Source organism: Ciconia boyciana, chromosome 5, assembly GCF_034638445.1.
Source record: "Ciconia boyciana chromosome 5, ASM3463844v1, whole genome shotgun sequence".
In the NCBI taxonomy this organism is placed as follows: domain Eukaryota; kingdom Metazoa; phylum Chordata; class Aves; order Ciconiiformes; family Ciconiidae; genus Ciconia; species Ciconia boyciana.
The window spans coordinates 83452882-83470706 of NC_132938.1; the positions used below are offsets into that span (position 1 = coordinate 83452882).

At 44.6% G+C, this 17825-nt stretch overlaps 1 protein-coding gene across 2 annotated transcripts; it reads right to left on the minus strand.

Moving 5' to 3' along the window:
* Positions 1–6188: 6188 nt before the first annotated feature.
* Positions 6189–15970, minus strand: JCHAIN (joining chain of multimeric IgA and IgM). Of its 2 annotated transcripts, XM_072861820.1 has the most exons (5): positions 15680–15970; positions 13202–13309; positions 9070–9205; positions 8130–8210; positions 6189–7643 (listed from the first exon to the last, which is right to left on the minus strand). In XM_072861820.1, the coding sequence occupies exons 2-5, from the start codon at positions 13263–13265 to the stop codon at positions 7442–7444; spliced, it is 483 nt and encodes a 160-aa protein (XP_072717921.1). In that variant the 5' UTR covers positions 13266–13309; positions 15680–15970; the 3' UTR covers positions 6189–7441. The 2 variants fall into 2 exon arrangements, with proteins under 2 accessions (XP_072717921.1, XP_072717920.1); XM_072861819.1 differs by lacking the exon at positions 15680–15970 and having other exon boundaries at positions 13202–13330.
* Between the last annotated feature and the right edge of the window lie 1855 nt (positions 15971–17825).

The following is a 17825-nucleotide window of genomic DNA, read 5'->3' on the forward strand; positions in this document are numbered from 1 at the left end:
ACTGCAATATCGATGAAGATACCCTCATGAGCTTGCTCAACACCAGCTGTGACAAGGAGGCCACTGTCTCTTCACCCTTCCATGCTGTGAAATTCAACAGTGTTGGAGCAGAGCAGTCAAAGAGCCAGGAGGTTTCATCTCCCCAGTTAGCTGTCAGGAGTTCTCATCACCTAAGGAGCCTGTGCTGCCAGGTTAAGGTACAAGAGCCCACATTTACATTTGCAAAAGTCTAATTGTTTTGGATGGTTTGTGAGGGAGGGTGCCCATTGGAGATGAGAAAAGAGCCTGTTTTTTTCCAGGAAGCGCTTGATATTTCTCTATAATTGTATCTTAAGGATTCAGAGCGCAGCTGGAAAAGGAAAGGTGCAATAATGGTTACTTTTTACATGCAGCAGAGCAGTAAAAGAGAAGGACACCTAAGAGTATTAGGGCTCAACCATACGGTCTTTTTGCTGGTCAAACTGTAGAGGATTCTCAGCAGTTTTGCTTGTACCCAAAGCCAGTGAAATGAACAAAAAACCACAGTTGAATACTGTGCGAGCTTTGGATTAGGTGAAGGACATGATGTCTGACCCATCTCCAGATGTGGTTTGCTAGATGTTACAGCTGGAGCTTCCTGAAGTCCTCAGTCCCGAGTGTATCTGTGGCACTGATGTTGGAGAGCAGGGGGACTGGTGGAGGTGTCAACAACGAGAGGAAGCTGCAGCACAGGGCAATGCCCTTCCAGTCCCTACCTTTCCCATTAAGTGCTTTTCTTTCTGTATCTTCTTTTAATCATTGAATACATAATCAAAGGCCATATATGGTTGAGGTCAAAACTGGAGGAGGATTTTAGGGAAAATATTTGCTGGAGGATTTTAGCTAAGAGGATGAAGTTGGGCTAGTTCTGCCTTAACTGAAAGTTTGCATTTCTCCAACTCTGTAGCTAGGTTTTTTCCATGTTCAGAAATTCAATTTTGAAATAGAAAAACTTTTATTCAGCCTCTGACTCCCAAAGTATGAACCTCACAAACTTCCTTCCCAGGTTCTCACAAAAAACAGTTTGAAAAAAAAAAGACAGTCAGATGACTTGAGGGTAGTGATTCCCAGAAGTAGCTTTTAATACTCTTTGCCTTGGTGGGGAAGAAAGGAAAAAATCGTTAGTCAGACACTGTCATCAGCCATCACATTTATATCATATAGTTATAGGGTACAAGATCATCCCTGGTAGACCCTTCGGAGGTGGTACTGAGGTTCTGGGACAGTGTCTGTACAGCCTATGGCATGAGGGACAAATGCCAATATGATGAAAGAACACTGCAACAGTGTTTTTTGCAGGTCCCTTCCCAAACAAAATGGGAGAAGATCAGATATGGAGCGTGGTATCTTGATCCCACAATGTAGAGAAAACAGAAAGCGAACGAACCACTAAAAGCTCCAGAGGCAACAATCAATAGCCTCGGGAATGCAAAGAACAGGTCTGAAAAGGTACTGTGAATGTACATTTTAAAAGTGCTATCATTCTTTTGTGACATAGCTATGACAGAGAGATGATGTTAAGGTGGGGATGTCTCTGGGCACTGTGTCGTGCCTGACAGCTACAAATAAATGTGGAACATAGCGTGTTATCCAAGCTGAGATAAGCATGCTCAAATAGGCTCACTCACTTGGATTACACTGTGTCTTGAGGGCACCTATATGTGGACAATAGTTCTAGAAGGCATATAAGCACAATTCAAGATTAAGTTGACGTAATTTTGTAAATCTAGTTCCTTGAATGCTCTTGGTATCATAAGTGGCCAAAAAGCACTCATGTGCTGAAAGCAAGCAATTGTCATTTTGGAAGGTTTTTGGGTTGGTTTTATCTTTGTTTTGTTTTACTGCAATACCCATCTCGGTTTCAGCTGTGGTACAAGGCGTTACCAGAAGGAGTTTGAAAAGCAGGCAGGTAATATTTCCACTGCTGGGTTTATTCAGGTGTAGGTTTAGTTTCCTTGTGATTAAAAAAAAAAAAAAAATCTACTCCATCTTCACACTTAATACATAGACAAAAGGGAAGACGTTGTTCATGCTCTAGAGGGCAGTCCTTCCAAAGGTAAAATTGAGGAGTTGCATGGGACTAAGATCATGCCACATGCAAAGGGCTGCTGAGCTGAATGACAAGTGTCACTCTTGTTGTTTTATGAAGAAATGCTGTCTGTAAGACAAAGGAGTAAGCTTTGCAAAGAGGATGCCTGGGAACAGCTGAGCTCAGAAGAACGCAAAGGCGAAGGCTACTGTTTTGTTAATACGCCTTAAAAATAAAGGTGAAGTTTATAGTTGAATAGGAATCCGCCTCACTTTGTCCAGCTCCTCCTGGGAATACACAACAGGTTATCAATGGTAGGTGTGCTTACTTGGATAATGAGGAATACCTCTTCCTGCTGTCCTTACCACAGGTGCTGGGAGAAATGACTTGGTGCAACAGGACATCAGATTACAGGACCATAGGTTATACTTTGCTAAAAACAACTTCAAGTTCACAAAGCAACCTAACTTCTTTCAAAAGAAAAAAATCAAATCTGAACTAGTTACAGCTGTTAGTTAAAATATTGGTTGGTTGGTAAGTTTTCATGAGAGCTGGACAGGTACATGGTGCGTGGTTTCTTTAGGCGTGTGGAACCTGTACATAAAAATGAATTTTCAATGTTTTACTTAAGTTTACTCCAGAAATGAATTCAGGAGATGAAAGTCACAGCTGCACAGCACACAGGCCTTTAAGGAATTCCTGGAAAGAAAGGGCTACAGCAAGCTTCGGGTGAGTCATGAGAACCTGCTGAGGGTGTTGCCTGCGTCCCCATGTTGATGTGCTTGTGGCTATTGCTGGCTTGCCCCAAGGTCCTGGTTGTAAAACCGTGTAGATCAGGGACCTCCAGTTCTTCTTTATTCTCTGTGTTGGGCTTTTGGAGGGGAGGAGCTGGTGTAATTGCAAATGGGGCTTCGGAAGGCAGCTGGGGCTCAGTTCAGCAGGGGGCCTTGAAAGCGCTGCTGGGATCCCCCTGTTCAGGCTTGGTGTGAAGGACCGGTACAAAGCTCCCATCCCGCGAGCAAGTGAACAGGTATTTTGATGTACACCCGGGACTCGTGTAGCTTTGCAGCTTGTGTGGCTGACGTGATGTGCCATCAGCATGTGCAGAAGCCAGCGCTGGGTGTTAACTGTGAGTGCAAAACAGATTTCAACCTCTGAACGCCCAAGAAGGAACTTCGCTGAGTTTGATCTCATATCATAAGCAACAGCTGCAACTGACCAACATGTGCACTGGATTTTTGACCCTTTCTCTTTACATATTTTTACCTTTTTCTTCAATTGCTCTCTAAGTGTCATTTGAGGCTGTTGTTTGTGCTTATGTTGAATCTTGTGTTTCAGTTCCTTCGGAAAATGCTGGCTTGGGGAAATGATAGTAGAGCTCCAGAGGAGACATGCAAAGCTTGCAAAAAAGTATCTAAAGAGACAGGACGAAATAAGACAAGGTTCTTTCACAGCCATGAACTAATACAGATTCCTAAATTCTTTTAAAATAAATAGAAGCTAGTAGCTGAGCTGCTTCTAAAAGAATATTCTTACATTAGAAGAAAGTTAAAGGTAGTTTTGAGTTACTCCTGAAGTGGCTGGATAGTTTGAAGATGGGATTTGGACTACCAAATTCCCGGCACAAACCTCTCTGCTAGATTAGCACTGCTTGGGCTTGGCTAGAAGGCACTGATGATGTCTTGTGCTGTAACGTGTTGGCGTAGTCAAAGACCCTGGTCCACAAACAACTTAGTGTTTTTCAAGAATCCACATTGTGCTTACTGCTTTACAAAATATAAATAAGTGATCTCTGAATTCTCTAAGGCATAACTGGCTGCAATCTATATACCTGCTGAAAATATGAAACCTTCCACCTGAGAGTGTAGAAAGCAGTACTCTTCTGCAGAAAGATCCCACCATGGACAAACCTTGTGCTGACAAAAGCAGACTTAATAGAGTGAGGCCACTAAACATCATAGCCTGTTATCTATCACTACACCAAAAATACCTAATAAAGACAGCTGAAGCGTTCACAGTGCAGGAACTGGGCTGTCCCATAGCCCTTTGAGTTAAACTGCAGCTTTGCCTGGTCGGTTATTGTCATAAGCTGCCTTCTTTGCTGAATAGCCTACTGAAAAATAGTGACTTTGAGCTCAAGGATTTGTTTTGCTCAGCTTCGATATGTGCTGTAGTTTCCAGCTGGGCCAAAAAGTTTAATTAGCAGCAGAAACAGGATTATGAGGATAAACTTCCATGCTTTAAAAAGGACTGCTAAAAAAAACTAGTGAGAAATCCCTCTTTAACTCAACATTGCATAAGCCACAGAACAGTATTTAGACAAGTAGGACAGACCTAGGAAGAATTAAGTCTAGAAGTAGTCTGTGAGGAGATAAAATAGAAATGTATTCCTGTAAGTCTGAGAGAAAATTAATTTAGCTTAAATGCACTAAGACAAACTATTCAAGAAACATTAAATGCAGCTAAAGAACCAACCTGACCTGTGAATTAAAAAATGGAGCTGGTAGGAAAATATTGCAAGCCCAGGTGGGAAGCCTTGTCCTGCCATGGTCACTTAGAGAATGAAACAGAGAAGTTGACACCAAGGGAGGCATTCTTACCCCCAACATCAGGACTCACCCAAAAAATCCCACTTGGAGGTAGTGGCCACACAGTCTGAGAAACAAGATTTTTAAAAGCAGGACATGGTTTTGTCAGCACATCTAAGACAAGCCCCAGCAAGGGGAATTTCTCTTGTCCATCAGCACCTCTTCCCCTGGCTAGAAGGTCCCAGACCCTCCCCAGTATGCTCTCAGGGATAAGCAGACCTCACTTGCTCCTATTTTACTGTCCTGGCCTTTCAGTTAAGGATTCAGAACCTGATTTAACTTGCCGTGTTGCTTTGAGTTGTCATTTAAAACCTGGCTAACACAATCCAGTGCCAAGGGGTGGTCAGGGCTATCAGTTTAGGCTTCTCTCTCTCAGAAAAGATGGGGGGAATGAACCCTGCTTAATTATAAAGTTGATTAGCAAATGGCGAGTTTGCTGAACGCTTTTTTCTTGTTTCTCAGTAGCTGTTTGCTCTGCCCAAGATCATCTAAGCAAGTACTTGTTCACAGCTGCTTGGACAAGGTTCTGTGCTTTGATTTCCTTTTTCCTGAACACCTCTCTATTGTGCTGGCATTGCTGGACTCCCAAGATGTGCTGCAGGGCCATTTCCAGTCCTGTTGTGACTCTCGTGAGTAAATGTGAATCTCCCGCTGTTTCTACAACAGCATGTACAAACAAACGTGGAAACTTCACGTTTAGGCACACGGTTCCAGAGTAGAGGCAGAGCCCCAAGGACTGACAAGTTCCTGTGGCTGTAAGCTGAAGGGCTGTGTTGGGAGATGGAATGCAGCCTCACCATGACCTACTAACTCGTAACATCACAGCACTCCTAGGTTAGTGAACACCAGGACTTTGAAGATGAAAATGTCTTGGAGACAAATTTGAGTGAGCTTAATACCTCACCACTGAAATACTTAGAGCTGTGTCCGTACACGGCAGGAGTCTCTTTGCCTCCCTTTGCCTTTTGCATTTATTTGGATTGGCTACCTTTTTCATGAAGAAGGGAAAAAAAAAGATATTTTTCTGAGTTCATTTTCCATAACTCTGTAATTTTAGAATAATTTATATCTCAGTCCTCTTTACTCTTGCTCTTCAAAATTTGGTCCCAAACCAAAATTTGTTTGTTTTTTTTTTTTAGGACAGATACCTTGCATATGAATGACTATTCCCCGACATACTTGTCTTAAAGGCACTTTTTTCAGTGGCGAGGTAAAACTCTGATCTGCAGATTGCAATTTCAAGAGTGACTTAGGTGATGTTTGGATTTTTAAACTCCAATCCTGCACTGACTCACAGGGCCTTGAAGCAGCTCAGTGATGCGGAGCTGAACCTAAAATCATAAACCAGTTCGGCCTCAATCTGTCATAGTTTCTGCAAGAGCATCATAGTATTTCTATCCCAGTATTTCAGAAGGCTTTGCCTGGAAGTATAAGCAGTTATTTAGGGAGAGCTTCTTACTTCACTGCAAAGGAGGAAACAATATTATTATAGACTTGGCTTTTTCTTATGAATTCTTATTGAACTGGAATACAACACATAGACTGCTGCAGAAAAAGGTTTATTTATTGTTCCACTAACAAAGCTACAATTAAGGGAATAAGGTTTTTGCTGTATTATTATTCCAATTATGTGTGAAGCCAGATAAGGACTTTTCAGAACAGCTGAAGGCTTTCCAATAAACTTCTGACAACAGTGAGAAACATAGCAGCCATCCCAAATATAATGCTGGACACCTTATGCACTCATATACTTGATGTCTCTATAGGCAATACCAAGTGTAATGCATTTAAATGTAAGGTGCAATACAGAATCAGCGCCTTTATTTGGTGAGGGTTTCTTGTATGAAGAAAGAGACTAGTGGTGTGATAGAAGGAACGGATCCTTAACTAGGGTCCTGCTCTTGCAACCGAGTCAGCTTCATAGAATTTCTTACAGCTCTAAATGCAAAATGAGGAACAAGAAAAGAAATTCAAGCCAACTTGGGCTTTTTTTATCAATTGAACTGGGAGCAGAGTTGGAAGAAGGCATCAATATCAGTAAAGCAGCGTGGAAAGTGAAATACCTACCGTGTCCTAGAAGAGTTTACTATTATTGGCACAGCTGAGGTCCTGGCAACTTTGCCAAACACTTCAGGGTAGTGGCGTCTTTTGATCTTCTCTAAATGTAGGAGAAAACTGGAAGCTTGCACTTGTGAAAGTGCTAGAATGGTCTAGAATGCCCAATTGCGAAATAACTTTGAAATCTGAATTCTTGGTCTCATCCCTCATCTTTTCTCTCAGACCTGATTGTACAACAGATTTCTAATAATGGCACAAATTCTGCTAATGTAATCAAAGGGTCTTGTATAAAGGTTGTGCGGAGGTTTGCTTTCGATTGCTCAGGGAGGGAAGGAAGTGCACGGACATTCCTGCTGATGTCCGTGGCAGCCTTGCTCGGATAAAGACCGCCACAAGACTGCCAAAAAGACAGGTTCCCCAGTGTTGTAAATTGGTGTAGTTCCCTTGATTTCAAGGGAATTACTGATTTACATCTGCTGAAGATCTGGTCTGTATGGTGATAATATCTGAGACATATAATTGGCATTGCAGATACGTGCCAGGCGTATGGGAACAGAGTCTATGACAACCATTAGCTTCTCTTGGGAGATGGCACTCATTTGATGCTGAAAACAATATGAAGAGGCAAGTTGGCATTACTCTGGGAGCTGATATTTTGGACACTGTCATCCAGGTACTACGGTGCTATACATGTATTTTTGATAGGAACACTGAGTGCAACAAGGCGCTAGTAGAGCAGAGGATTGAGCTACTCGGCGTAGCAGGATGCCGGTGTCAGAACTGCTTTAACGTCTTTCACCTCCCCGTGGTAGAGGAATGGGAAGGTGGTGGTGTAGCACTTGTCCCTGTTGTAGGTATAGCAGGTTTCAGGTTCATTGCAGGAGGTGCTCTGCTGGGCCTGGTATATCTCACCACCCAGCTCAATTTCTACGGGATCGCATTTTCTGCAGCTGGAAGAGATGGGGAATAGAACAAGCGTTAAGAGTTGTGATAAAAAGATGCCCCTGGTGAAACCCAAGTCGTCCTCGCTCATCTGCAGATGTAGTTAGGCAGGTACTGTGGCCTTCCTAGGTTTTACATAGGAACTCCCAGACAGATGCTTTTAGTGTTGTCAAACTGCTATTGGCAAGACTGGCCCCTAAAAGGGAGGGTTAAACAGGCAATGTGTAATTGGCTGATATTTAAGACATTCGAGATGAACAGGGGTCAGAATGAAACATTCCCTGTAAATGCAAGACCTTTTTATGTGAATTCATGGAGATAACAATTTATTGGCTTGCAACAGAATATGAAAGCTAGGCTCCATGGGGAAAACCTTCCTCTGTGACCCTGCCTCACCTTCTCTACTGGCCTTCGAGCACGGTTGAGCTGCTGTGGGCAATGCTGCAGGGGAGGTTAAGTCTTAGGAAATGAACTTAGTAGATAAAACTACTTACAGTTCAGTCATGCGGTAGACAAAAGTGGTTCTGAGTGGGGACATGGGGTCAGAGATGTTCTCTCGAGCCTTCAGGGGGACTCTGCAAAGGAGGGAAGAGAACAGTTCTCATGAACACTGCTTATTACATAGGGGACTGCTCTGCTGTGAACAATTCTCAACTCTCATCTGGTTCTTCAGGTTATTTTCTTTACAACCCTTTTCCATAGCAAAGCCCAGTCACGGCAGATCTTGGCCCTTCTGTGCCCTCAAAGGCAACAACCCTCCCTGAGAGGACTGCAGTAATTTCTGAAAGTCCCACTTTCAAGGTGACAGTGCTGATAATCCTTTTTTTTTTTTTTAAACTCTGAGCTGGAGACTTGTGGGACATAGAGATGTTTAGTGTTTCTCCTGTTGTGAGCTCTACCAGAACTCCTGCAACTCCAAGTTTAACTTGGTCCATGTTTCCAAGAGACACACGCTTCTGTACGGTTTGTGCGAGTAAAGAGGACAAAATCCTACTTTTGAACTGAGATTTGCCTCACAGGATTAACCTTTCCTGATAGTTTAGGCATTAACTAGTTTTCCCAGCCTATAAAACAGCAGGCTTGCTAACTCAGTGAATGAGTCCAGTGTCATGGGCCCAGTTTTGTTTCAGATTAGATCAACTGTAGAAACGTTACACTCTACTTCCCCAGCCTATTTTGTAAAGTTACTACTGGACCGCTTAAAACATCGAGGTGCTTTTTGTATCTGAAGGGACAAACACCAGATGGGTTAACGTGAGCTAGAAAAACACAAAGCAAAAAGAATTATTCCAGGATATGCTAGAAAGCAGCCCATGGGAAAAACAGTTCACATAATCAATGCCAGGACATGGGAAACAATGCAAAGAAAAGGGAACTCGTGTAACACTTGATCTGCTGTTCACCATCTCCATGTAATACTTGTCTGCGACTTACAGGATGCGTATGTTTCTCTCCAGGATTTCTTCATCAGGATTTTCTTTGGAGGGGACGAACTTTGAGGTCACTGTTACACACTGACACTTGTTATTGACCAGCACGTACTCCTTGTCCTGAGACTCCCATGGATAACCTGCAAGCACAGGATATGCAATCCCAGGGTCAAGAAGAAAAACCTTGAAACCTGCTCTAGCAGAAAGCCAAGTGATGAGAAAGCCAGAAATGCACCATTATGGCACCTCGACTGATCAAAGTCCAGGTTTCAAGAGGTACAAATGAGCCTCTTGGCAAAGACGAGTTCAGCTGTCTTCCCTGCTCTGTCTGCAGTATGCTTCTGTATGTGGAGGTGAGGGGACTGGGAAGGAGAAAACAGTGAACCTGGACACTGTGTCGCTGGAGAGAGGCAAACATGCAGGGGATGCTCATGAAATGGGAAGAAAGTCCCCTTGCAAGCCTCGAGCTATACCTGGCAGCTGAAGTGCTGCTTTTACCCTAACTGAGGAGGCTACCCAATTCCTCTGTCATGCACCAGGACTATGCTAGCAGTCCAAACCCTAGTTTGGATCTGGCCTCAAAACAAACGGCTCTGACCTTGCCAGTGTGGCAGATGTGTCAGTTTGCCTTGAGTGGTATGCTGCCCTTCAGGCCCCTGAGGGAACAGATGCCTAAAAGCACTACAGGACCCAGCAAGAAGGCAGGCCGGTGACCTAGCAGTGAAAGGTAAGTGGCCCTTACGATGGTTGTGGTTTGCAGGGAAAACTCCAGTCCTGATTTTCTGGTCTTCTGTTTATACCAAAGTTGAGTTTGGCAGCTGAGGAGCTTACTCAAATAGAGAAGAACCAGCTTGGCTATATCTCCCGTACTTTTAGCATGTTATTCAATATGAAACTTGGTCAAAAACAGGGTGAAACATCCCATCTGTCACTCAGAGGTTTTTTTTGAATGTTCCTGGTGGCACACAATGCCTACTTACTGTGCAAGTAGATGGATTTGAAATAGCGTGTTCTCTGCTAGTTGGTTTTCCCCAACCCAGAGCCTCTAGTCTCTTCACCCGTTAACAAGCCAGCCTTGCTTTTATATGCACACACAATCATACCTTAAGTGGTTGTTTTTACATTCCTCTGTATTTCTAAATGCTGCTAAAATCAAGTTCACAGCCATCACTGTGCAGCATCACTCTTCCTACAGCACCTTTAGCCTGCTTAGAAGTACCAAAACCAGTGATTTTAGTGTGTAAGATGGGGATAGGTTATATTGGGCTCAGATGGACCTCACAGTTCTGAGGACTCGCCTACTCTGCTTGTCCCTTGGTTTTATCATGGAGAGAAAAAAGAAACAGGCTAAAAATGTCTGTGACCGTCATGTCTATGGAGCATTTCAGAGTCACTTTGACTTAAAAGCTTTGGTCCCAATAGCTGGATTTCTTTGAGTTATCAAAGCATGGATCCATAAGGAAGCAGACACATTGCATAAGCTCAAGTCTGTTTCCATGTCCAAAGCTGCTGGGTTTTATGAACAACAGACCCTGTCGCTACAGGGTGGAAGGGATAGTGCTCAAAGGCTGTGGGAGCAACAGCAAAGCTGGGATCCAGGAGCAGCGCATGGACTCTGAGTTGTACTGCAAGCTTTCTGATTGTTAGCTGCTATGGGCAGCAGCTTAACTGTCACAAGAAGCTGTCTGCAAGAACAAACAAGGACAGGATTGACTGGCAGAGCCCATAACTATCTAGTTCATTCAACTTAATGAAAATAGCATGCCAGGTTTTCTACCTAAGGCTTCTTAGAGTTTCCTTCCTGCCCCTACAATATGCTGGTCATATACAATATCTGCTTCCATTCCGCTGGGTTATTTCCTGAGATCCTTACAGAGCTCGTAACTGTGAAAAAGGCACAAAAACTGTGTAAAATGTTGCCTCGGAGAGACCCTACAATTCACCTGCTGCTTACAAATGCTGTTTCTGTGACAACTGGCAGCAGAATACCTTCTGAAAAAGGTTCACTGTGGAGTTTCTCTATGAGGAAGGAAATTACTTCCCTCCCTCTGGGCAGTGGAGCAAGCCACTACAGGCAGGTAGGAGACGTTGCCCTTTCCACTGCTCTCACCATTTTCTTTATCCCTCTATAGCATGTCCCACTGTAACATGTGCCCATTGAGCCCTTTAGAGCAAGGGCTGGCTTTTAGCATTTCTCTGTATAGCATCCAGCACAACTAGCCACCCGTACACATGCCACTGCAAAATGGGCACGTAGAGTGTAAGCCCAGTCGTGCTTCCGATTGCAGTGTGCCCCACCAAGGCAGAAATACATAATCGTGACTGACACACGGAGATGATCATTATTTGGAGTTTAATGGTGCTTGTCTCTTTATACCTCTTATTCCAATCTCTCTTGCTCTGCATGCTTCCTCTCTGCCAACTCATCATTCAACATGAACATTTCCCTCTGAAGCAGAAGCTTACTAGAAGAGCCTCTTTAGTCTCCGCCTCCTTGAGTCTTGGCCTTTCTTTTTTCTTACAGACAGTCTCTGGCTTCTCGTCCTTCACAGAGAGCTTCCTCTGATGTCTGTCACTGTATTCTATGTAATGTTGTGTGTGATTCTTTCTAAGCCCTTAATCCAAAGCCAATATTCAAGTCAGATCCTATTGGCTTTGCGAGTTGTCCCAAAACCTTTGGGGGCAGGCTTTAATTAATCTTATAAAAATACATTAATAAACTCCTTTATCAATATGCAGGGGGGTTTTTGAGTGTACTCTAAAAATATTGTCCTAATTTAATTCCTTGTGTAATACTCCAGGCTTCAGTAACCATAAAAGTTACAGGTAGTCCATATATTTAAGTGAAATTACAAAGCTGCAAAGAAGAGTTTTTATCAGCAATATTTCCATGCATCGCCCAGTAAAGTCCCTTTGGGGAAAAGGTAGTTAAATACAAAATCTCCTAATGCCCTCTGAATGTCTGCAGGTTGGATTTTCTGGTGCATGATTTACTGCAATGCGTTCCCTCCCTCCTCAACACTCATGCAGAGACTATTTGGACAGAATCTCATCTTCCAGTATTGGGTTGCTCTGTAATACACTGTGAAGCCCAACACAACCCAGCTGCAGCATAGTGAAGCAGCAAATGCATTCCAAAAATATCTGTTCAAACTCTGCTGCAGGTGCATGTGGCTACTTTATTAAAGTAGGAAGAGGCTCAATTAGACTAAAATTACATTAATTTCAACATAAGTAGTACCAACAGTACTCCTGTAGCTGCATGTAACTCAAATTTGACTTCCCCTCTAAGCTGCTTACATGTATATATATATAAAGCCATGTGTATGAATACGGAAAACAGACTGGGCTCTGTGTTGAACTGACACAGTATTTCTCAATGTTTTCTGCCTTTTCAGCTAATGGATTATATAGCTGGTCATTCTCATAGGAAGCAGCACTTTCCAAGGACCTGCCTTGTTAGGCAATAAGATGCCCTTTCCCAAAAGCTGGAGGAAACACAGGGACGCTGTTGTCTGTGCTGTTGGGATAGTTATCCTTCAGCACGGATTTAATCCTGTGGACCCGCTCCACCATGTGAATGAGGATGACTTCAGACTGTTGTAGAGAGACCTGGCATTAGTACAGGCAGTATCTATCACCTCTGAGCCACACTGAGGAGTGTGCCAGGATGACAGTCTGATCTCAGTCTAAATCAAGAGTCTCCAAGAAATTCAGTGGAGATACATTATAAACTACAGTTTAATCAGACAGAAGTGGGCTGCAGCGATGTGACAGGAAGATTTTAGAAGCTTTTCGAACTAGCAGGTAAGCGTCTTGCAAGCTTCCTAGCACTGCAGAAAAGCAAGCGTGCATGTTTGCAGTTTGTTGCTTCAGAAACCCAATCAAAAATGGCTAATCACGAAGTCTTAAATTTGCAGCTAGTCATGGCTTTTTTTTATCCTCAAGGCAGCAATTAAAAACACACAGCTCTGTGGTGCAGAAAGACACTGAGGTGTCGAAGCACCACTGAAGCGTAACTTCTTGAGCAGGCTGAGGTTCAGTTTTTGACTGTTAAAATTATTAATGGCCGATTACACAAAACCCATCACTGATATGTTAAGCACAGTTTTCCATGCTCTTCAATTCTCACCTACCTGCCACAAGGACGAACGCCAAGGAGATGGCCAAGGCCACGCACAGCAACAAAGAGCTCTTCATCTTGCCTTCCCTTCTTTTGAAGAAGACGAGTGGAGAGCCTGTGTCTGCCTATAAGGGCGTGTGCAAATGATATAGTTATCTGTTTCCTAAAATAAACAGCCCAGCCGGCTAGCACTGACACTGTGGAAAATGTGGCTGGGGACTGAAACCAGGCATGTTTAATTCACGAAGACCTCTGGCTTTCAAAGGGGAAGGGGGGCAGGGGCTTGCGCTATGATGGTGTATTTTTATTCTGTTCATCACTAACAAAGCTGCTGAGTGCAAGGGACTGCAAAACCACCCTGGTCCTTAGGGGACATTTTACCATCAGGGCCAGGGGCACTCCCCCACCTGGGGGCGAGGAGTGTAAGGCAAGAAGGTGTCCAGATAGCCGAGGGGGTCACTGCTCCGGCTCCTAGTTTTGAGAAACCAGACTTAAAGATCACTTGCCTCATATTACAAAAACACTTCAGGCTTCCAGATCAGAATCCTGTTTGCACCAGATTCTCTGCAAACATATATTAAAGGCTCGACCTGCCCTCAAAGAGCTTTCAGTCAAAGCAGGCAAGATGAGCGAGGGGAGGGGTGAAAGAAGTGTAAAGCGACAGCGGATCTGTGGCAAAGCTGAACTCTTCCTCCAGCTCTGCCCACTGCATCAACGAGTTTCTTTCCATATGAATGGACAAGGGACTCCATGGGAGTTGTGGTATAGGAAAGGCTCTGACTCAGGTCCCAGGCAAACTCTCTGAGGTATTGGGCAAGCAGACTTTTCCTGAAGGAGGGGAGTACTGGAGAGGGGCTGGGGGTTTTTTGTCCCAGATCTGGGATTGCTTCTGTAATTCTGAAAAATAAACACTGCAATGTAAGCTGCAATGACCAGAGCTGTCTCTGTAGCACATGTATGTGTCTTGCTCAGAAAAGGCCACTTTTTAAGAAAAGCCTAGTCTTAGAGCGCTTTTCAGCAAGGGCTTCCAAACACCTACATCAGGGGACAAAAGGGGAGGCAGAGCAAAGTACGAGGCTGGCAGGCCCATTCTTAGCCAGGGTTATTGCATCAGCGTACCCTGAATTTCTGCTACCTGGAATGCATGTTTCTCTCAATTAACATTAGCAGCACACAGTAAATCTCCCTGTGTTCTCCAGCTTTTCCTTACGCAGCAGAGCAGCAGCCCTGTGACCAGATACAGGCTTTTCACGCAGCCTGTGCTGCCCTTGGGTCCCTGGGGTTGGTTGTTCTTGCCAGGCTCTCAAGAGGTCAAAGCCATTACGCAACACTGCCAGGCATCGCAGTTCCTGAAAGGGCAGCCTGTCACCTTACAGCCTGTCTTGCCTTTCTTCAGACCTTGCTGGCTGGGTCCCTAACCCTCGAGCTGTTCAAAGACCCCAGAATCTGTGTCCTGAGCTGCTTCTCCTGATGCAAACATCTCACGCAGCAGTTGCATGATGCAATGAGCTGTTGTGTTGCATCAGCAGTGCTGACACACAAGTTTTCCCCCGGGAGGTGGCAGGGGACGATGGGTGCGAGCCCAGCTCCTAACAGGGCATTAGGTTATGCCACAAATCTTCTTTACAAACCTTGTTTTCTCACTAGGACCCCATCTTTAGGAGAGCAAAATTGGGTTTTGTTTCCTTTCCCCCTCCCCAGAAAGTATTGCCAACAGTTTTATGTGGAGCTCTCTTCTGAAGCAGCAGCAAGATGTTCCCTGTGCCCCATCTTTTGCAGAAGGTTAAAAATAAACCCAGCTAACCGTGGGGTGGTAGGGGTGTCTATCTAAAGCACTGTTTGTTTCAGTCACCTTTTTTGTAACAAAATAGGAGATTTTTTAGAAATATACGAGAACGGGGGACGCAGGCAGCAGAATAAAGCACATGCAAAAGAGGCTGGTTCTGGTCTCTTTTGCCAAACTGCACTGATAAAAATACTGCACTGGTAAAATCCAAGCACAGGCGTCCATGAGTATTTTCAAACCTGAAGGGAGAGACCGAGCAGAATGACATTCTGTGTGATTCTGTTGATTTCGGTGGTTTTCCCTGACTGCCGGTGCTCAGCATATCTGAATTTCGGTTGCTAAATCTACATGTCTGCATACAGTCCCTTTGGTCTGTATATGGTGGCGAGCGCGCTATTTTTAGTCCCATTCAGCCACCTGTATGTCTCTGAGGATTTCTATCTAGATTGCAAGCTCTTTAGAGGAAGGTTTGTTTTATGGACTGATACTTTTCTAGACTATCCCCTCTTTACTGTGTGACATGTCGAATTACCAGAAAAGTATCTGGGGAAGCAGGCATTAAAGAACTGTGGCAGTCTGGCAAGGGACTGGCAAACCATCACCCCAGGCTTAAATTCTGGGCTGAGTGGGGAGCTAGACTCCCAACCTCACCACAACGCAGAGGCTAGTGGAGGAATAATTGAGAATTTGAAAAGAAATGGGAACCAGCCTTGTAGTCTCAATCTCCTTGCACTTGTCCTCTGCCTCCAGTTGGCCCTGGACGTGCTGAACTAGGATTTTCCAGGTAAGAAGCTGGGCAGGTGCCTGGATGAAGTGAGGCAAAATAGTTGTGTCTTTGTGCATCCTTGCTGTGCCGGGCGAGGAGTGGAGAGGAGGACAGTCGTAGCAGGGCACGGGGTATCTCCAGGTAACACACCTTCCACTAGCAGTCTGTCCTACAGCTTTCTTTTCTCCTCATTTCTCACTCAGAAGCAGAGAAAATGGTGGATTAAAACAGACCTGCAGCAGTCGCTGGTCATCGTGTTGGTAGCAGTGATTCCCCTGATGCTTACAGCAAACCCGCGTGGTTTGGCTGGAGCAGTTCCTGATAACTGAATGAACTAACTCACATTAGAGGTCATCTCCAGCTTCAGCAAGTCCCGAAGGAGGTTCAAATGTCTGTAGGTGCTATTTCTTTTCTGCTCTTAGAAATTAACCTTGGATTGAGAGACAACATGTCAATTACATTTAAATCACTGAGAGTCTAAGTGGAAGTCAGTCTGTTTTTAAGGCTCTGAATTTTGAAAGGGCAGACTTTAAAAAAATGAGAGCACAACACTGTGAGGGCAGTTGGATGGAAACAGTCAGGGTCAGGGACAAATGGAAGGCCTGGGTTTCTGTAAGACATGCTAGCAAAAGTTATCTGGAATTTTAACCACGTAAAAATTGACTGCAGACTTCTCTGGGTGGACTTCACACAAAAACCGGTAGGATTAAGCAGAAAGGTTACAAAACCTGATCGGCAGAGATGGCTGTATTTTGGTGGCCAACTAGTATAAAGTGAGCATTTCCACCGAGGTGTGGCTAACAAATGAAATGAATGCTATGTCTCACTTACCAAAACCAAGTTATTCTTGTTGCTGTGTCATACAGGCCTGTACCCCGGGGAGGTGATATCTGAAAACTGGCACGGACAGATTTGGACAAAGTGTCTTAGTCTGAAGCAAAACAAATGTTTGGTGCAAGAGCAAATATGGAAAATTTTGACCCAGAGGTGACTACATGGAGAGGCTGAGCATGTCAGAGTAAAGGCTTGTAAGTGAGATGGGTCTGCCATCAGATCTGCCAGAATCCCAACAAATCACCAAAAAGTGAGTAAAGTTGTGCGCCCCCCCTCTGTTTCAGTTAACTTTAATATTTGCTCGACATGTCTTTTTCCACAAGAAGGTGGGCAGGAGTATTTATAAATAAAACTGCACCTGTTCTGCGGTAAGAAAAAACCACCTGCACTTGTTCTATGCAGAACTCCTCTTGCTGGGATGCGTGGCTGCTTAATTTCTCAGGCTCCGGGTTTCTGAGCTCGGGCTAAAGTCGGATCCAAGGAGCACAGAGGACGGGGAAGCTGCAGCAGCCCAGCTTTGCAGCCTTGCAGCCTGAAGGCTGATCCGCAGCCTCCGGGAACGGGCCTGGTTCCTGCCCAGAGATGCCTGTATCCCTGCAAAGATGCAATTTGGTGAAGGGAAAGACTCAGGAGAGTTAATGTATGTACCTCAGATGTGTCCAGGGAGGTTTTCAAATACTTCTGTTCCTCTCTGAAACTTTGCTCTGGTTGTAGGGAACTGAGTAATGAGAAGTTTCAGTTACCACGGGGACAGATGTCAGGTGTGCTTTCTGTCTTGCCTTTTTTTTAGCTCTCGTTGTTGTAAGATTACTATACAGACAGCAGTTGTACGTGGCTGTGCTTTTAATTGAAGAAAAACCCCCGAGGAGGAAAAAAGGCACTCTTTTCTTTCTACGTGGCAGCATCCATTGCCGATACCTGCCACGATCGAAAAAACCCCTTCCTTAGTAGCTGCCCACGTCTCGCAGCTCCTCACGGGCCTGTGTTACTCCATCAGCAATCTCACAGCAGAACTAAATTCAGCCGTGCCCCAGACCTGGAGGGCTTTCACAGATAAATCAGATCCTTAACCGAAAGGGCTCAGATTTGAACTTGCAGCCACATCCAAACGGTATCTTTGTGGGACACTGCCAGAGCACCCAAACCTCTGCCGGGAGCGCTTTCCCGGGGACGGCGAAGGCGTGTGGAGGGAGGGGCGCAGCCCGTCCCGCCATTTCCCTGCCTCCCCCTGCCCAGGCGGGGCCGGCTCCG

Excerpts from the sequence above, each read along its gene's own strand:
- JCHAIN (XM_072861820.1), bottom strand. The coding sequence starts at position 13,265 with ATGAAGAGCTCTTTGTTGCTGTGCGTGGCCTTGGCCATCTCCTTGGCG. Across the intron at positions 8,211-9,069 it reads GAGAGAAACATACGCATCCT|AGTCCCCCTGAAGGCTCGAG; the intron begins GTAAGTCGCAGA and ends CCTCCTTTGCAG. Across the intron at positions 7,644-8,129 it reads GTCTACCGCATGACTGAACT|CTGCAGAAAATGCGATCCCG; the intron begins GTAAGTAGTTTT and ends CATCTCTTCCAG.